The 17,888-nt window shown below is 56.8% G+C and overlaps 1 protein-coding gene across 1 annotated transcript in view; it reads left to right on the top strand.

Moving 5' to 3' along the window:
* SH3RF2 (SH3 domain containing ring finger 2) overlaps positions 1-6,965 on the top strand; it is a gene marked incomplete at its 3' end in the record, with an annotated part of 39,854 nt that extends 32,889 nt beyond the window's left edge. The window contains exons 5-8 of the mRNA XM_082489844.1: positions 269-439; positions 2,681-2,907; positions 5,318-5,685; positions 6,672-6,965. Of these exons, the coding sequence (XP_082345970.1) occupies positions 269-439; positions 2,681-2,907; positions 5,318-5,685; positions 6,672-6,965 (1,060 nt within the window). The remainder of the gene's footprint in view (positions 1-268; positions 440-2,680; positions 2,908-5,317; positions 5,686-6,671) is intronic.
* Between the last annotated feature and the right edge of the window lie 10,923 nt (positions 6,966-17,888).

Below are 17,888 nucleotides of genomic sequence, written 5' to 3'. Positions count from 1 at the left end.
TCCACTCCTGTTGGCTCGTCTTTTATTCATACCCCCTTTGGCCTGAAGTTACAGGCAGTTTCTTCCCCGCGCAGTTCTCTCCGCAGTAACAGCAGCACCCAAATCCTCGATGCGAGTGCTGGTTGACGAGGCTTCAGGCAACGAGCCGTCGCCCACCCAAAGCCAGCAGCGTCAGTGCTTCAGCACAGGTCAACCCAGGAGGTTCGGGACGCGCTCCTGCACGGGGGCAGTTACTGCCCTCCCTGCCCCTCCCCCCCTCTCTCCCCAGGTGTGTGGCTCTCCATCCCTACGTGGCTCACGGACCGGAGGAGCTGGAGCTGCAGAAGGGAGAAGGGGTCCGCGTCTTTGGGAAAGACCACGACGGCTGGCTGCGGGGCATGTCCCTCGTCACGGGGAGAGTGGGGATCTTCCCCAGCAACTACGTCGCTCCCCTCTTCAGGTCTGGTTCTCCTTACATGAAACAATAACGTGCGGAGAGGGGAGTGGGTAACACGTAGGATTTGGGGTCGTCCGTTCCCGCAGAGGAACCACCGCAGGGGATTCCTGCAGTGCGACCAAGGGCCAGGGATTCCTCGCCCGGGCAGGACGACACCCGGCAGCTCTCATGCATTTTATTTCTCCGTGTACCGACTTGGCTGCATGCACCATGTGGGAATCGCATCTCCCTCCAACAGCCGCCTCTCGCGGCCGGGAGACACCAGGGAGCGGAGGGGGCTGGCAGTGTTCCCCTCCGAGGGGCACATGGTCCGGGCGAGTGAACAGCAGCTTCGTCCGCTTGTGTTGCAGCGGGGATGTCCACAGAGACATCAGCAGCTTCTCCCATGACTGTTTAATTCGGTCCAGGAGCTTTGGCAAAGACCAAAGCTGAGACAACCGGCACATTTTGATGAGTTAGTCTGGGAGCCAGGGTGAGCGGCAGCGTGTCTGTGCTCGGACTCGCCTTTATTCCTTTTGGATGACTCTGGTCTTTTTTTTTTTTTTCCTGCCAGAAGGGAAACCACAAGCTGAAGGCTCTTCTAGAGTCAAAATACTGCCTTTAGAGCAGGCACTTAATCACTGGGCGCCATTGATCTAGCTAAACAAGCACGCGTTATAAAGAGCAATAATTAAAATATACAATTCAGGAGAGAAAAAAAACTGCCTGTGCCCTTAGTTCCCCTGAGATACGCTCAGGTTAGGCAGAGAAACGACGAACAGCTTAGAAATGTAGTGCTCTGCTTCTGCAAATAGAAAGCGGGGTAAGTCAGGGCGCCTCTCCTGGGACTGTGATTTCATGATTTGGAGCGGGGTTTCCATGCCTGCAAACTCGCTGCGATGGTCCGGCCCCGACTGCGGGAGCGGGGACGGGGACACGGGCGCGGGGAGCTCTGCCCTCTGCCCGTGGGGGCGGCTGCGTCCCGCGGGGACGGCAGCGCGCAGCCACCCGCGCCTCTGCGCAGGGCCAAGGGTGGCACCGAGGGGGCAGACGGGTGTCGCGGCCTCTGGTCCCCAAGAGCCTTCCAGAGACACGGCAAAAATTCACCGCGCGCTCCCAGATCCTCCCGCCGCCGTTTGGTTCCCCTCTCCCTCGCTGCGCCTTCCCTGCTGGCCTCTTGTGCTGCCAGGTCGCTGGGCTCAGGCCGGAGGTCCCAGTGCTGCTTTAATCCCAGCGCCGCCCCCTCTGCGCCCTCCCGGCATTCGGGAGCGCTGGTGATGAGCCTTCGTCTCTCCGGCTCGTTTCTTCACCATGTAACCGCCGATAACACCGCCACCCCACCTCACCGATAAACAGAGCAAACAAATAACGAAGAGCACAGCCCAGTCACCCTAAATAGCCTCATAAAGCGCTTCAACCGTAAGCGCTGGTCTTGGAGCTGCTGGTCTGTCCTCCTCAGGAAATTTCTCTGTAATAAATTGATGCCCGACTTATTTGATGAATCACCGCTCAGTCATTAAACCATAAATCATTGTTCCACCCCCCAAAAAGGTAAAGAAGAATCAGAGGAATGGGTTTTCCTTCCTTTAAGGAGTTAACAAAAGGACTTCATTGAGGAATTTGGAGCGATATTTGGTCAGTGTGCTTGTGGGGAAAGTTTATAGGTTTTTTGGCAATTCAGTGGCCGCACGCGAAAGCATGAAGATGAGCTCTCCAGGGAAGGCAGAGGAAGAGGAGGGTAACCCGAGGCAGCTGCTGTGCACGGCAGAGCTGCCCAAACGGGGAGGGGAAGCTCGAGCCAGACGACAGGAGCACAGATAACGCCTCTGCCCCGCTCCGTGCGGACCGGACCGGCCCCCGCGCCGGGAGGGGCCTCGCACCGCTCCGGCTGAAGGTGCCATCCAGCACGCTGCCGTGCGGGGAAGGGGCAGGGTAGGGGTAGGAGGGAGCGCGTCTGGGCAAATTGCAGGGGGAGAGCTGGTGTCTGGAGGTCCCTTCTGCAATGCCATGGGGTCACTGCAACAAATCCTAACCCTATTTGGGAATCATTTCTCATAAACCAGGTGCAGAAAGATGAAAGCCCTTGTTATAACGGCGTCAGAAACCTGAACTAACTGCATCATGCATAGCATTTCCCACCAAAGCCCTGACTTGGGAGCAGTGCAGGCGCATTAAAGCCATTGTGTACTCCTTTGGGCAAACCCCTGCTTTCCTTACAAAACCGCAAGTCTAGTCTCAGCTTATTGTCTTTTTCATTTCAAACAGGAAATCTAATCTCTCTGACTCAAAGATGCCTTCCCTGTACGCCTCATGGACGCTATCAACCTCCTCGCTCTCGTCCCAAGGGAGCATCTCGGAAAACGGCCCCAGGCAGAGCAGACCCTTGAAGCCAGCGCTGCTGCCCGTGCCCATCACCTCGCCCGGGAGGAGCGCGGCTGCGGCGGCCTCGGGACAGGCATCGCTGCGGCGCGGACGTGGCAGCACGAGGAAGAGTAAGTGCTTTGGGGTCTCTGGGAGGGAGAAGCCAGACGCGTCCCCCCCAGACCACACTGGCTGCCTGCAATTAGCACCCGAGCCGTAAAAGAGAAGTGAACGTGAGCATGAAAACAGCAGCTCTCCCGCGTGGTCCCTGCCAGGGCTCAGCTCCTGCGTCAGGCTGAGCACACGAGCAGGGACCGGCCGTTCCCCGGGGCACTCGCAGCATCTCCCCACGGCGTGAGCTGTGGGCACGGGCGTCCCCGGCTGACACGACGGGTTTGCAGACACAGAGTGACCGCGCTGTCACCCTGCTGCACCCCCCTGTGAAACCGGCTCTTGGGAAGGGTCTTTCCAAGGGCCCTCATTACAGCCGGGCTGAGTGCCGGGGACAGGCAGCGTTATCCTGCCGCTGGGCAAGGGGCTGCACGCGAAGGAAAATGCGGTTTCTTAGGCTGAGCGTAGCAAAGCCTTCCGCCAGCTCTGTGGATTAACCCTCCGGGCTGGCAGGGGAGGGGGCGAAGTGCCCGGGGGGGCTAATCCCCTGCAAAGGTGGAAAGGAGGAGGCGATGCCAGCCAGCGCACCCGGACCGACCGCTCAAACGCGGCTGAAAATGCATCGGTTAACCAAGAACATTTAAACAATGGAGTAGGGGGGGCGTTAGACATAGAGGTATCCTCATGCAGCAAACAAAGAAAATGAAATACAAACTCCAGCAGGGTAAACGTGGACTGTCCCAAGCCAAAAGGGACTTCTGCGGTGATCTTGGAAAACATAAATCAGCAAATCCAACCTTTGAAATCCACAACAGCCACCGACAGGGCACTAAAATGGGAGCTGAAATGTTGATACACAGATATGGGGAGAAATAATCCCTAATTATACACACACAACTTTGGGCCTTCAATTAGCTTTTATCAGTCTGGAGAAAGGTTTTGGGATTGTCACCAATGGCTCTTTGAGGGCTCCAACTCCATGCTCAGGAGCAATTTTAAAAAGGTTACTTTAGAGTATTATTAGGAATTATTAAGAAAGGAACCCAGAACAAGAGAGTAAAACTCAGCTGTGCCATTGGGGGAGTTCTGTAGAACTCAAATCCTGAACACTTCATGTATTTCTGATAACTCAAAGAGCATATAGCAAAATCAGGAAAAGAATGCAGGAGGGTGATGAAGGGAACAGAATAATTTCTATTTCAGGAGAAAAAAATTTCAGCTTGGAAATATCCGAGATGCATAAAATCATGAATAGCCTGAAGGTGAGAAAGGATACTTCATGAAAAAAAGAAGCAGGAGTTACCCAGTGAAATTGTGAAGTCAAAAGCCTTGATGTAGCAGAGCGCTGGAGGGAAAAAACCTCCGTATCAGCTCTGTTTTTCTTCTCCTCCTCCGCAAAGACCCACTACGCGCTGCTCACTTGCGCACGCCCGGGGCTGTAGGAAACACCCTCCCGGGGACGGAGGGCAGGAGAGGGCGCCTCAGCGAACACCTCCGGCCAGGCTGGCAGCGCGGCCGGGCTCCCTCTCCACCGGCTTCCCCAGCTGTGCTTATTTTGGTAATTTCAGGTTCTTTTGACTCAGCACAGAAAAACTCTTTGCGAAGGCTTATGCAGAGCCCAGTGGGTTGTGTTGTGGCCAGCGAGGCTGGCAAGCTTCAGCTTCAGCCCATACACGCTGCTTCGGACCACATTTCCAAGTGCGTTTGGGCAACCGGCGGCACATCCTCCAGCGCTGGCACGGAGCTGCTGCTGGCGGCCGGCAGTGCCCTGGCACAGGGGAGGCGCATTGGCAAGGGCCACGGGCAGTGTCTTTACACTCAAAATCGGATTTCTCTTAGGAGTTCTCATACCAAAAAGGACTCATTCCCGTGGTGGCTCTGTTTAAAAAAATCAATCTTGTAAACAGCAAAAAACTGCAGAATACAGTGCGTGACTTCCCGCGCGGCAGACGGGGAGGCAGCTATGGGATGGAGCAGCCAAGCAGGACCCACGGCTTGCACGGCCGGGCAGGAGAACCCAACCGCATCCCGCTGAGGCCGCACAACCTGGTGTCTGGGGTTACCGTGTCGCCGTGTTTGCACCGGGAGCATCTGCAGCCCGGGAGAAGGCAGGGCCGGCTCTCGGAAACCAGACCGGTCCTATCCAAGACAGAAGAATTCCTGTGGCATGAGTTGTTGTGCAAACTCAGGGGGCTGAGGGTTTGGGTTTGTTGGCCTCAGCAGTGTCGAGGCAGGCCACGGAGGCCAATGGTGCGACTGCACGCCGGCCCCGGTGCACGGCGATCCCCGGGAGCTGCGGCCCCACAGCATCCCCGTGAGCAGGGCCGGCCGTGCGGGGCTGCAACCGCTGCTCGCTTCTGCCTCTCGCCTTGCCTGTACCATTTTGCATTCCTGCTGACTTACCTCCTCCCAACTGTTCTTGCTCCCCAGACGGATCCCTGCAGAGGCCGGGGCAGGCAGGGACCCCCGTGCACGTTGCCGGCTCCCTCAGGCGCCCTTCCATGGCTGCGGTACGACCTCAGCAGTTTCAGGTGTACCAGCACGCCAGCCCCCAGCCGCACAGCATCCCGCCTGGTGCTGGCGTGGCCGAGGCAGGAACGAGACCAAACTTCTCCCACGACGCTTCGCCGGCACTTGTGGTCAGAGGAGGGGAAAGCAGAACTCCCTCTGTGTGCAGCTCCGTGATCCTGGATGCCAAAGACCCTCCAGCGAAGAGCGAGGCAGCTCCAAAGCCACCTGCGTCGGCCCCGCCATCCATCCTGGTGAAACCAGACACGTCCCGCAACAGCGCCGAGAAGGTACGGCCACGGTTACCGCTGCTCCAGAGGGTCCCCCGTCCAGTGGGACTGGCACTCAGCCTCAGCCCAGTATTGCCCGGGGCCAAAGCCCTCGAGGGCTGCGCTCCATTCTTGCCAGGTTTTCTCCTGACAGAAATTACTGGGATTGGTACCTGCATATTTGTGTTGCTGACTCTGCTGGGCAGACTCAGCCCTTAAGAATCATTGCCGTAAGAAAGGCAAGATGCTGCAGGGACGCTTTCAGTGTAAACCAATGTGCAGTCACCATCAAATCTGGAGATTTTTCTGAGGTCTTAGATTAGGCAAAAATCCCACCAGGGTCCCTGAGAGTTTGGGAGCAAATGAGCGAACGCCACAGACCTGGGTGTCAGACCGTGCGTCAGGCTGGTCTCTACAGACCTCCCCCCATCTCCCTCACATCGCTTTGGCTGAGCCATTTGGAATGGCCATTTCTTTCCCCTCTGGCAGCCAGAGGGAAATTTCCTAAATATAAAATCATTCTGCAAACTGCCCTAGTGACGACTTTCCCTTCCCGTGGCACCCAAAGAGTAAATCCTTCCACGAGCCCCTGAGTGCCCAAGTGACCTCAGAGCTCCCGGGAGGAACGTCATCAGCTGGAGAGAAACCGCGGGCTCCGCGCGAGGGGCACGGCAGGACGGGCCGCCCTCCGTCCTCGCGTCGTGCCGCCACCTGCTCTTCCCCTCCGCTCTCTCCGCTCACTGGGGGGATGGCTCCTGGACCGGCTCTCCTCGGTCTCGGGCTCTGTGGTAGCTGTGGCACTGCTGCTCCACGCTGGGCGTCCCCTGGGGCTCTCTTCCCCCGCGATCGGCGGCACATCCCACTGGGCTTCTCCGCAGGCACCCTCTGCCCCCGGGAAGGAGCCAGTTGTCCCCTCAGCTCACCGCCCCGTTCCCCAGGGCAGATCCCGGCAGGGGCGGCGGGTGGCTGCTTTTCCCACTGTGACTCTGGTCCCTTTCTCGTTGCAGCAAGTGAAGACGGTGAGGTTCCAGAACCACAGCCCGCCGCCGCCCAAGCGGCACAGCCTGCAGCCCTCCCCGAGCCTGCCGCGCGGCAGGACGGAGCCGGCGGCCGCGGTGGAGGCTCTCCTGCCAGAAGCCAGCCTGCCGGGCCCCGAGCTGGCGGTGCTCTACTCGCCCAGGACCAGCTCCAGCCCCCTGCACCAGCGCCGGGCGCTGCACCCGAAGGCGCTGTCGCTGGACCTCTCCGGGCAGTTGACCTTCCCTGTCAAGAAGAACTACAGCAGCATTTCTGCAAACTGACGGGGTAACTCCTCCGCTCGCTCTCCTTCACGCCTGCGCCTCCCCTCCCTCCTGCGAGGGGCGAGCACCCCGGACCCCCACCGGCCCACCACCTCCACCGCTCCCACCACCTCCACCGCTGGTGAGGGGCAGGAGCTCCCCATGTCCCCACACCTCCACGCCGCTGGCGCCCCCGGCACCTGCAAGTCTGGGGCTTGCAGAGGAGCGGGGGAAGATCCCAGGGGAGCGGGATGGGACAGGACGGCACCGATCCCTGCGCGGGAGGGAGAGTCCTGTCCCGGCCCCCGCTGTGCCCAGCGCGGCAGGAGGAGCCCCACGGCCCCAGGGGCTGCTGCGAGACGTGAACGGGGTTTGTGGCATCCACAAAACTGATGTCCTTTGGCGCCGTGTGAGGCTGCCCGTACGGTACTGGAGAAGGAGCGGGAGGGGGAAGAAGGCGGCGCAGGTATCAGAAACAGTTAAGCTTGTTTTGATCTCCTCACTGCTGCAGGAAAGCCCACAGAGATCAAAACACTGGTTCATTACTTTCCTGCTTCTGCAGGATAAAGAAACCATAAATCAAAATCAGTCAGTTCCTAGCTGACGGTTCGTGTTGCCTTTTGAGGGGGGGTCGCTCAGATTTTTGTGTTCGGTTGGTTGCCTGCTTGCTTTTCTGTTTGGTTTTAGTCCAGGAGTTTTAACACAGAATATAGTTTAAAAGGTGATTTGGAGAGGAAAGGGACGATGGAAAGGGACGTGCCATTACCGCAGTCACTTAGACTGCAGACAGGGGTATTGAATCACAGTTCTCCTCATCGCTTGGTTTCCCCTAATTACCTGTCACGTACCTCCTCGCAGTCCACGAGCTCACTCCAACTCCTTCCCACCGCCCACCCTTTCAGATTGTGCTTTTGTAAATATCCTAAGCGGAATTCACGGGTTTAGGTCTATGTTAAGATGCATGAAACATTGTCTACGTAATAGAAAGCCGAATTCAGCATTCACCGTGCCGCAGATCGCCCCCCCGGGCCGGCAGCACCGGCTCCGGTGCTCAGCAGAGCCCCGGGTCCCTCCCGTGAACCCACGGGGAAGCCGGCAGAGCCCGAGCTGGGACCGCTCACCACCAAACCCGTGCACGACAGCTTTTGTTTTTCATACTTTGTTTTTGTGGCTGGTTTATAGAGCAGCAATTCCCACCCTAGCCACAACCACCGACCGCTACATCTCCCAACGGCGGTAGCTGTGCTTCTTCCAAAACTGCTGTAAAATCACATCCCTGGTTAACGGCATACAAAAGCCGTGAGATTAACTCCACTGGTCAATGGAAACTCTCTGAGGCACTGGCACAGCCACAGAGGACATTTTCTTCTGGAACTAAGAAAAGGGAATGGATAAAATAATTTACTAGTCTACAGCCCCTTTTCTTTCAGTCTTTCAGACTTTTTCTGTTTGCGAGCGGGGGGCTGGCATCTGCCTGCAGGGATCTTCAGCAGCACAGAAACCACCAATGGCACAGATAAGTTTTTCACCTTATGCTCTCCGTCACTATTTAAGCTCCTGCAGAAAAATCCTGACAAACTGAAAATGGGCGGTTGGCCCCGGTATAGAAGGTGGTGCAGCTGCAAATAAGAGAGGGCACATGACTCTCAGCAACGCCACCTCAAAGGCAGTTGAACACCTCAGAGGAGACATGCCGGTTCTTTGCCGACGACTCCTCTCATCCCTTTAAAACTAAACCAGAAAACTTCTGGTCTCTATAACCAAGAAGACCTCCCCTTCTCCCAAGCCCATTCAGAAATAAATAACGAATTGCACCAGGTATGCCCAGGACCAGCTTGGGTAGTAATTTATCGTGTTGGTTTGGAGGGGAAGGAGGGGCTGCCGGCTCGCGCCTGGCTCCAGCTGATCCCTTTCTGCGAGCTAATGACAGGAGAGAGGGCTCGTGTGACCTGACCGGTAATCCGCTGACGAGGCACCGGGGCACTTCAACAGCGTACCTCCCGAGAGACTCACAGGAGGCGGTGGCACGGGTGGCTGTGGCTACCCCAGAACTGATTCTGCAGATGGAAACGCTGGCAAAGGAGGAGCAGTAGGAAAGGCGAGGCCCAGCTGAACACGTGGCAGGGTCGGGGTGCGTAGGGAAGGAGGGGGGACTGCTGCGTTTTGCTGCCCCCAGACACCGGTGTCCTCATCTCACGCCGGTACAACAGAGCCGAGGTCTCACGGGACCGCCGTGGTCGCGCGGTTTGCTGAGCAGGACAACGGCCGCCGCCGGGAGCAGACGGGGCTGTGCCCGGGGAGGGGGAGGGGCCGATCCCGGCGCAGTCACCGCGGCTGGTGCCGATCCCCGGCTTTTACACTCTGCAGCGAGAGGCAGCCGTGAGGTCCCCGGCTGCGGCACAGCTCCGTGTCCCCGGGGAGCGGGAACGAGACGATGGGCCAGGGACCCTGCGGCGGCTCCGGTCAAAGACCTGCCCTTGTTGTCAGCAAGTAGCCCTGCCCGGCAAGACCCCGGCGCCTGTTCCACCAGGAGCTCAGGAGGAGCGTTCTCCAGACCGGGAGCACACCGGTAACTGCTGACGCTCAGGAGGGAGCTGAGTGCGACCTGCATGCACAGAGGCGTTTGAAGACGAGGAGCAAAACCAAAACAACCTGTAACCCACTGGGGGCTTCGGACAGATGAGCACCGGAGTAAGTGCCCCTGTACATTCAACCTACAGGCGGGGCAGGTTTTCCCAGGGGAGGCAGGCGCGGAGGCCGGGCAGCGGGGGCGAATTTAAAGTTCAGTTTAGGGCTGCAAAATGCAAAGCTGAGAGAGCAACGGACAGAAGTGACTGCGGCCCCGCTCCTCACGCCTCGGTCCTGCCACCAAAGCCCAGGTATGAGGAAGGACAGCACCTCCTTTGGTTTGACCTACCAGATGCGCTAAGCTTCAGGGGACACCAGGAGCATCAGGAAAAGCCAAAGGTGCTCAGCATGCCTTAAGACTTAATAAGCCATAAGGTTTTTCTGCGCATCTGGGCTCACGACAGCTGGATACCGCTCATATTATCACTTCAGAATATTGGCTTTCATGGAACAGACCCACCCCTTTATCCCCTCATATCAAGATAAACAGCAACAGGGTTTCCCAGCGCCCATGCATGCAGGGGAGCCTGCAAAACTGTTCAGCCCGTTACATGATACGGAAGACTTAAGACAAACACACCGAAAAGCACCGTAAATCTCTCCTGGACTTGACCCTTAACCCTCCGCGTTACGACAACGAGTGACAGCGTCGGGCTGACGGGGACAGAGGGGGCTCTGACACCCGCGCACGTGCGCGCACGGTCCCGGGCAGTGCAGGGAAGGGACGCACTGACAGCAAAATTGGCGCTTTGGTAGAAGAGCAGGCAGCTATTTTGGAACAGATCTTTCAGAGTTCCTTGCATAGGATATTTCAGTGCTTTGATGCTATGGTGATAAATGCCCTAAATATATTCAAAATATGTAGGGAGAGAGAACTGAAAACAGGACATATTTTAACGCAACAGGTCTAATAAGCACCTGCTTCCCATAGACGTTCCTGCCCACCGGTTTCATACTGCAGCCCACTGCGCAGTCGTCCAGTGCTCCTCATCTTCCCCACTCCCCCCGCCAACACCTGGGAGGAAGCATCTGGGCCGCGTTACCTCCCGAGGAGCTTCCCAAGCAAGAGGGACTCGGACTCAGACCTTCTTCTGCCAAAAGCCCAGGCTAAAGCAGAACCTCCCGTAGGAGCTGACCCGGAGCTTTGCCCCGAGCGCCGAGCGAGGCGGTGCCCGACAACCGGCCCTCGTCTACACGGAGAAGCCGATCGCGCCGGGGAAGACATCGACTGGGTCTGTCGGGGAGCAGTTCTCTAAGGGCACCGGACTGAAAACGTCTGTCCTGGAACGGTTACTCCAACGGCCGTTACCCTGCAGGCAGAACAACCACCCGGGTTCCTGGGGCATGAGCAGACGGCAGTCTCAGTTTCGGCTCTGGGCTGCTGCCCTGAAGCACTCCGCATCTTCCGTGAAGATCTGCTCCAAAGCCCTGTCCATCTCTGCCTGCTGCCATCCAACTCTTACTTTTTTTAATCGGCAGCGATGAAAGGGAGGCATCACATGTTGGTAGGGGGGCGGTAGCTTTACAGGGAGGTGGGCGAGCTCTTCAAGGGTTTCTGTTCTTTTTATAAATATATTTGACTTCCCGCCTCTCTGCCCATCCTCCAGGCTCCCTCCAGCCCTGTTTCTTCAGGGAAGAGAGGTTAGACACCAGTATTGGGACCCCGTTCTGTCACTCCCGAGCTGGCCAGGAGGGTCGGCAGGGGAAGGCCACCCCTTTCCCCCGCAGGGCTGTCTCCCTCTGCGCTCTCAATGGCACGGAGAGGCCGGTCCGAGCCCGGGCCCCGCTGAGCCACCACCTCTGCAGTCTTCTGTTTTAGCACGAACGGTTACGTGAAGCACAGAGCGCAGAGAAAACAACATCAGGACAGGCAAAATACAGTTGCAGGTGTACCGCAGCGTAATGTGTCCCTGTAATGGAAATACCTCGTTCTCGGCCTGCCCGGCTGAAGGCGCAGGGGGCTGAGCCGCGCTCGCAGCACCCGGAGCATCGCCTCCGTCAGCAGAGCCGGGAAGGCAGCTCTGGATGGGCGCGTGGAGCAGCGCAGGGGCCCGGAGGGACCGGTAATGAACCTCTCGCAAGTTCCTGAATTGGGCTGATTTTCTGTCTGCTCATTTCTTATGATTAGCTAATGAATTGGAGCCCAAATCAGACCATTCATCAGCTCAGCTTTAATTGCCTGCCTAGCCTGGCAGGAACCTCGGAGCGCGTCAGTAAGTAACCTCCCCCCCGAGCGTGAACTGCAGTCGTGTCTCCTGATAAATTACGAGCAGAGGCAGCAGAGGTAAGAAAACATAACATTAATTCTCTCCACGTCCTTCACGGGGGGACGCCTCCCTGCCCCAGCCAGAAGCAACTCGTCTCAGAGCCTCCCACCCCGGTCCGGCCGAGAGCCGGGGCGCTGCGCCCAACGGGGACTCCCCCACCGCTGCCCACGAGGAAGGTCAAAGCGACGACGGTCAGTCTCCGGAGGGAACTCTGCAGGGCTCTCTCAGATGGCAACCCGCATCGCTGGCAGAGTGCTCTCCCAGGAGCCCGAGAACCGTAGCCAGGCTGGGGTGCACGGAAAGTCCCCGGGGATGAGTCCCCTCTCTGACAGAGGATCTAATGATCCCCCGGTCAGAGGAGATGAGTTGTACAAGAGGACGCTGTGGTCACGCAAAGCATTTGGCATCACGTCTGGTCGGGTGCCGCCAGCACCGGCATTGCCCGCAGCAGGGGATGGCTGGAGGCTTCGCGGGCTGGATCCGGGCACGGGCAGCTCCCGACACCCACAAAGAGGAGCAGTCCCGGGGGTGGCCCAGTAACCCTGGGGAGCCCCTGCCTGGCTCCGGTTTCCATTCGTCTTCCAGTCGCTGAGCCTCTGACAGTCATTCTCAAGCGTTTTTTCCTGCAGCCACAAGGGCTCAGCTTTTTACACGCAGGTTTGGTTTTTTAACATGACCGCATGATTCCAAAGAACCAGGGGCTTTAGGAAAAAAATACCCCAATCCTGATCAGTTAGTGGAAGACCAGAGCTTGCGGGACACCAGACACTCGCTTCTTTCACTCTCCCAACCCTGCTCTCCCCTTGGTAAAGGTCCATCTTCTAATCCACGCTATATTCTTAGTCACCGGGTGTTTTAATGAACGCTTATTTCCAAGCATTTTATTTCTTGACTTCATCCTGTTCAATTTTTCACAAGCCACCAAAGCAAAACAAGAGCTGTTAAAACACCACAGATCACTTCCAGGTTCAGAAAACCCAAGAAATTACCTTGAGAAAAAAAGATACCCGAGAGAATAGGCAGCCTTGACCGAAGAGCCCCCGTCCTCTCCAGCTCTCCTGGGCCGCTGGCTTTGCCGCGGTGGCACCGAGCCCTCCTGGCCGCGGCAGAGCCCGGGCAGGCAGCAGGGAGACCCCTCGCCCCGGCCCCTCCGGCCCCAGCTCCGGCAACCGGGAACGCGAACACGGGCCCCGAGGCGAAGCGGGAAACACCAGAGCAGCTCAGGAATGTGTAAATTCACGTGTACATTTGTTATTTCAGGTTTGTTCGTCGCCCAATAGTTATTGCAGTTCATTTGTGCAACTACACGTTTTAAGTATAATAATAGCTATAGACTTTAAGTTTTTCAGGTTTTTTGCCTTAAGTCTCAGTATTTCCCCCGTTTATAAAGTAACGTTTCAAAATATTCATAAAATCAGCGTTTAGAACCCCAAACCGTCCAGGTGAAGCGATGGGGACGTAGCAGTGAGGTCAGCGGGAGCCGGCGCGAGCCGGTCACCGCGCGCCTGTTCCCAGCGGGACGCTGGGGGCGGCTCAGGACCCGCTCTGGGCTGGCGCAGGAGATGCCGAACGCTGGTCAGGCAGGTGAAGACTCTGCGTGTGATGTAAGTGGAAAAAAGACCTATTTATACCAAAGTTCCAACCGAAAGAAATTTTAAAGGCAGTAGGGACCAACAAAAGGTAGTTTACCTCCACCCCCTGCGTAACAGACCGGGGAATTTTGTTGTCTTCTTTCTGCACGGAGCCCAGGAAACATTATAATGAAATGTTACAGCCACGTTACTATAAATGAGAAAACAGAAATGACTATTTTTACACGTATATGCTTAGAAGCAGTAGGATATATAATCTTCTCTTATTTGGTGATGGGTAGGAGGAATAAATAAAATACATACATTTAGTTTATTGTTCAGAGACACTTGTACAAATTCAGTGATGCTTAATATTTTTCCATGACGTGAAGTTCATTTTTTAAAAAGGATTTTTCAATTTAACATACTATTAGGGAGAAGAGAGAAGTCAATAAACAAAAAGATATTAGTTTGCTGTTTTGTATTAATCTTCCAGATATTTATTTTGTATTTCTGTAACTGAAAAACAATGGTTTAAAAACATTTTAAGTTTTCAGAGGTTTATTCATCTAAGTTTATAGCACTAATGTTTAGATCCGTAGCCTGTAGATTAATCAATTGGAGCCGAACAGATTACGGCACCGTACAGCCTGGAGGTGTGAGCGGCGGACCGGAGGGCGGCACGCGCGCGCTACGAGCGAGCTGGCTGCCGCGGCGGGGGTCGCCCGGGGGGACACAGGGCTGGGGACAGCTTGCAGCGCCCGACGCGTGCGGTACTCCGTCCCCTGGAAGCTACTGTCTTACCATTAAAACTTTTTGCATGAAAAAAACCAGGAATGTTTATTTTCACTTTCTTATTTTGGGTTGCTGTTTCCCAGCGGGGAGCAAATGAGCAGCCGGTCTCAGCTCCAGCTCCTGCTTCCTATTTTTGGCGCTCTTTGCCCCCAGCAGGAACCTACAAGCAAACACAAGGACAATACTTAGCATTCCTTGACTTTTTTCTCCCTTTTTAAAGTGCTTTGGAATCTCTGGCCCAGAGGAGAGCGCAGCACGTTACTCCATTTCACGTGGCTGGAAGCGGGTCCCCGGGGCAGGGACAGTCAGAGCGGCGGGACGGGACCCCGGTGTCACCCCCTGTGACGCTCAGCGTCACTGCCCCTTCGCTATAAACCCTTCAGCTGCGGGACGAGCGCGATCTCTCCTGAGAACAGCAAATAAAACCAAGTTTTCAGATCACAAGTCCCAGCTGAAGATGGCAATTTAGGGTCACGCTCTCAAAGCCGGTGCTGGCTCAGGAACCTGCTGAGATAGGACCATCTGGCGGAAGGAGCGGGTTATTGGGCACTACGTCCAGGTTTAACTTACGGGGGTTACTGGGCATTATGTCCAGGTTTAACATACCAAAGGGGACAAGAGGCAGCAGAGAGAGAGAGAGACTGCTGTGAAATACTCGTGCCTTTTATTTTTAAAAACAAGGCATTTTGCATGGTGGGTGGTGAGGGAGAGGGACTGGATGGGTAGAGAGAATCATGACTCAGGCTCCCTCGCCGGGAGGTGTTTTAACTAGGACACCCTCGGCTAAGCGGCAGCGTTCGGGCAGGGGCTGGTGGCAGCCCACGCGCCAGCTCTCGGGCTACGGGACGGGCAGCAGGCGGCCAACAGCTCGGAGCGCGGCCCCGTCTCCACCGAGGGGCCCCTGGGAGGATGAGCAGATTTTACTCAAGTAGCACAACAAAGGACCAACCTCTCCCCCTCGTCCGGCACATCCTACCGAGGTCACTCCATGGGTCGGATCCAGACCTGGCCCAGAGAACGGCCCCGCGCTCGGCCACTGGGGTAGCTCGTTTCAGCCCATCACCCGGAATCCTCTGCCCGGTACACCTTCAACACAGGGAAGGCAGGTTTTGAGGGGTGCTGGACACCCACAGGTTTCACTAAAAGCAGGACGTGAGGCTGCTTGGTGGGCGCAAGCCCGTGGCTGAGGCTCCCCCTTGGCTTGAGGGGCCTCCTTGCTTCTGCCCCCCGATCACACGGCGGTGGGGGTTGTACACTGTCTGCTCCGGCCATGCGATTCTGCAGCAGCCGCACAGCCACGCACAGTCCTGCTCTTACAGAGTCCTTTAAAAACATGAGGAGTTGCCATTCCATTATAAAACAAATGCTTTTTTTGCCTTCACACAGGAGACGGGGCAATGCCTTAGATTTAATGCATTAGTTCAGCTTTAAAAATGCACAGAACAGATTTTCAGCTCAAAAAGGAATTTGGCTGCAGAGGGCTGGAGCCCCTCTGCTGGGAGGACGGGCTGGGAGAGGTGGGGGGGGTCAGCCTGGAGAAGAGAAGGCTCCGGGGAGACCTCAGAGCCCCTTCCAGTGCCCAAAGGGGCTCCAGGAGAGCTGGGGGGGGGGACATCATAGGACAAGGTGTAATGGTTTTAAACTGAGAGAGGGCAGATTTAGATGAGGTATTAGGAAGAAATTCTTTCCCTGGCACTGGGCGCTGCACCCCGGCACCGACCGCCCCCAGCACCACCGCCAGGGGGGCTGAGCCGCACAGCCCCGCTCCAACAGCGGGGACAGGGCAGTCGGGCACCAAACCCACACAGCTGCACATCCCTAAACTCTTAAGGCCGCTGGACAAGGCAAATCCGAGCTGAAGGTCTCAGACCCCCAACAGATTTACACCAGAGGAAGAGAGGGATGTTCGCTAACTGCTCCGCCTGTGCGCGCACTTATGTCTCAAAATTTCGCTTCAATTCCAACAAATTCTTTGTATTGATGGCAAATGTTATCTCCAGCACTGGACTGAGTCCCACCACATGTGGGGTACCGGTGCCTCCTCTGCCGCTGAACTGGTGCTACGAACTGGAAGAATGAAAACCCATGGCAAGCTGTGTGCCCAACAGCAGTGGAGAGAGACTTCAGAGCCTGTGCAACGTTCCACAGAAAGAGGAGGACGGAGCAGGAACTGCATCACCCGCGGCGCACCCAGGAGGGCAGCGCTGGCGCCCCTTTGGGCACGCGGCCGTGTCTCTCGCTGCTGTCGCCTGAAGTAAATCCAATACCACTTCGCCATCGCAGTCTGATGCGGTTCACGTGTGGCCTTTCCTTTGCAGGTGGGGGGTAAATTCATGCAGCACAACACACCATCCCGGCAGAGCCAAAGCTCTCGGGCCTTTGCCAGGGCATCACGCTGTTCAAATCCGGTTTATAACAACAGTAACAGTACTTCAAGCAATGTACTACTACAATATAATGCTTCCTGTTCTGTTAAACTCGTCGGTAAGGCTCCGAAACCCTCACAGTCCTTAAGTGAGTCCTTGAAAAATACCGGGAACTGGGAAACAGGAGGTCCCCAGTGCCCCGTGATGGGGAGACCGCCTGGACGGGCAGCGGTGGGGGCAGCTCAGGGCCGGAGGATCAACCCCCCCGCGGGAGGGTGCCTCGGGCCGTGGGAAGGGAGCCTGGAGGCGGTGCGGGGCGCAGGGCTGGGGCCGGAGCTGCGCCCCCGGTTTTAAGCAATTAGCACTTGCAGCACGGTCTCATGGCCTGATTGATGCAGCCAAGACAGAAACCAGAGAAGAATCAACTGGGAAAACCGAATCAAAGGCCTGGGTCTGCCTTCTCCTCGCCAGCGCCCGGCGCAGGGCAAGGTGCGGGGCAGGAGCTGCTGCAGAGCGGGGTCCAGCCCCGACGCTTTGCCCCCCCCCCCCGGTGGTCTCGTCTCCCACCTGCTCAGCCAAGGAGCTTCCCACACCTCCCTCCACCAAATACGCAGCCCAGCTTTGGGAGGGGTGTCACAACAAAACCCAAAGAACTATTTTCAGACAGCACTGCTGAAGTGCTTCGTGCCTTTGAATCTAACTCACGTCCTTAATGCAAATTAGCGGCGATGATTTTCTCCTCCTCACACATTATGAAAGACATAAAAGAAACCTGGAGGAAAGTAATGTGACCCCCGCCCAAAAAAAGAGAAAAAAGGACGCGAAAACTCAATCTGCTACTAAAGAAATAAAACATCAAAAGAAATAAAAATTCTTACTGTTGGACATATATCTCTGCTTAATGGATCAGAAATCACTCTAACAGCCACTGCTTAAAGATCAGAGGAGCAACAACCGAATCCCCTCTGTGCCACAGATAAGCGCAGATTTACCTCCCTGCAGCCCTCGGCCGTGCTCCCCCGCCCGCGGGGCGCCCCGAGCCCCCCACCACCCGGGGCCGCGCTGCCCCTTAGCGGGGGGCTGTGCCGGGCACCGCTGGTGACGGGCACCGCGGGCGGGACGGGCAGTGGCGACGGGTTCGAGCTTCTGTTGTCTCGGTGTTTCTTTGCCGCAGGAGCTACAGAGGCACTCGGGGAGTGAGAAGCAGCCGCCCGAAGCCGCACAAGTTGCCTGCTTGCAGCAGACGTGGCAGGGGCCGGTGGTCCGGCAGCAGCCGCACTGGCTGGCTCGTCACGGGCTCCCCCGGCACCTTGCCAC

Source organism: Vanellus vanellus (genome assembly GCF_965231255.1).
Source record: "Vanellus vanellus genome assembly, chromosome: 13".
NCBI classification, from domain to species: domain Eukaryota; kingdom Metazoa; phylum Chordata; class Aves; order Charadriiformes; family Charadriidae; genus Vanellus; species Vanellus vanellus.
The sequence above is the reverse complement of the archived record's forward strand: the minus strand, read 5'-3'. Positions and strand labels throughout refer to the sequence as shown.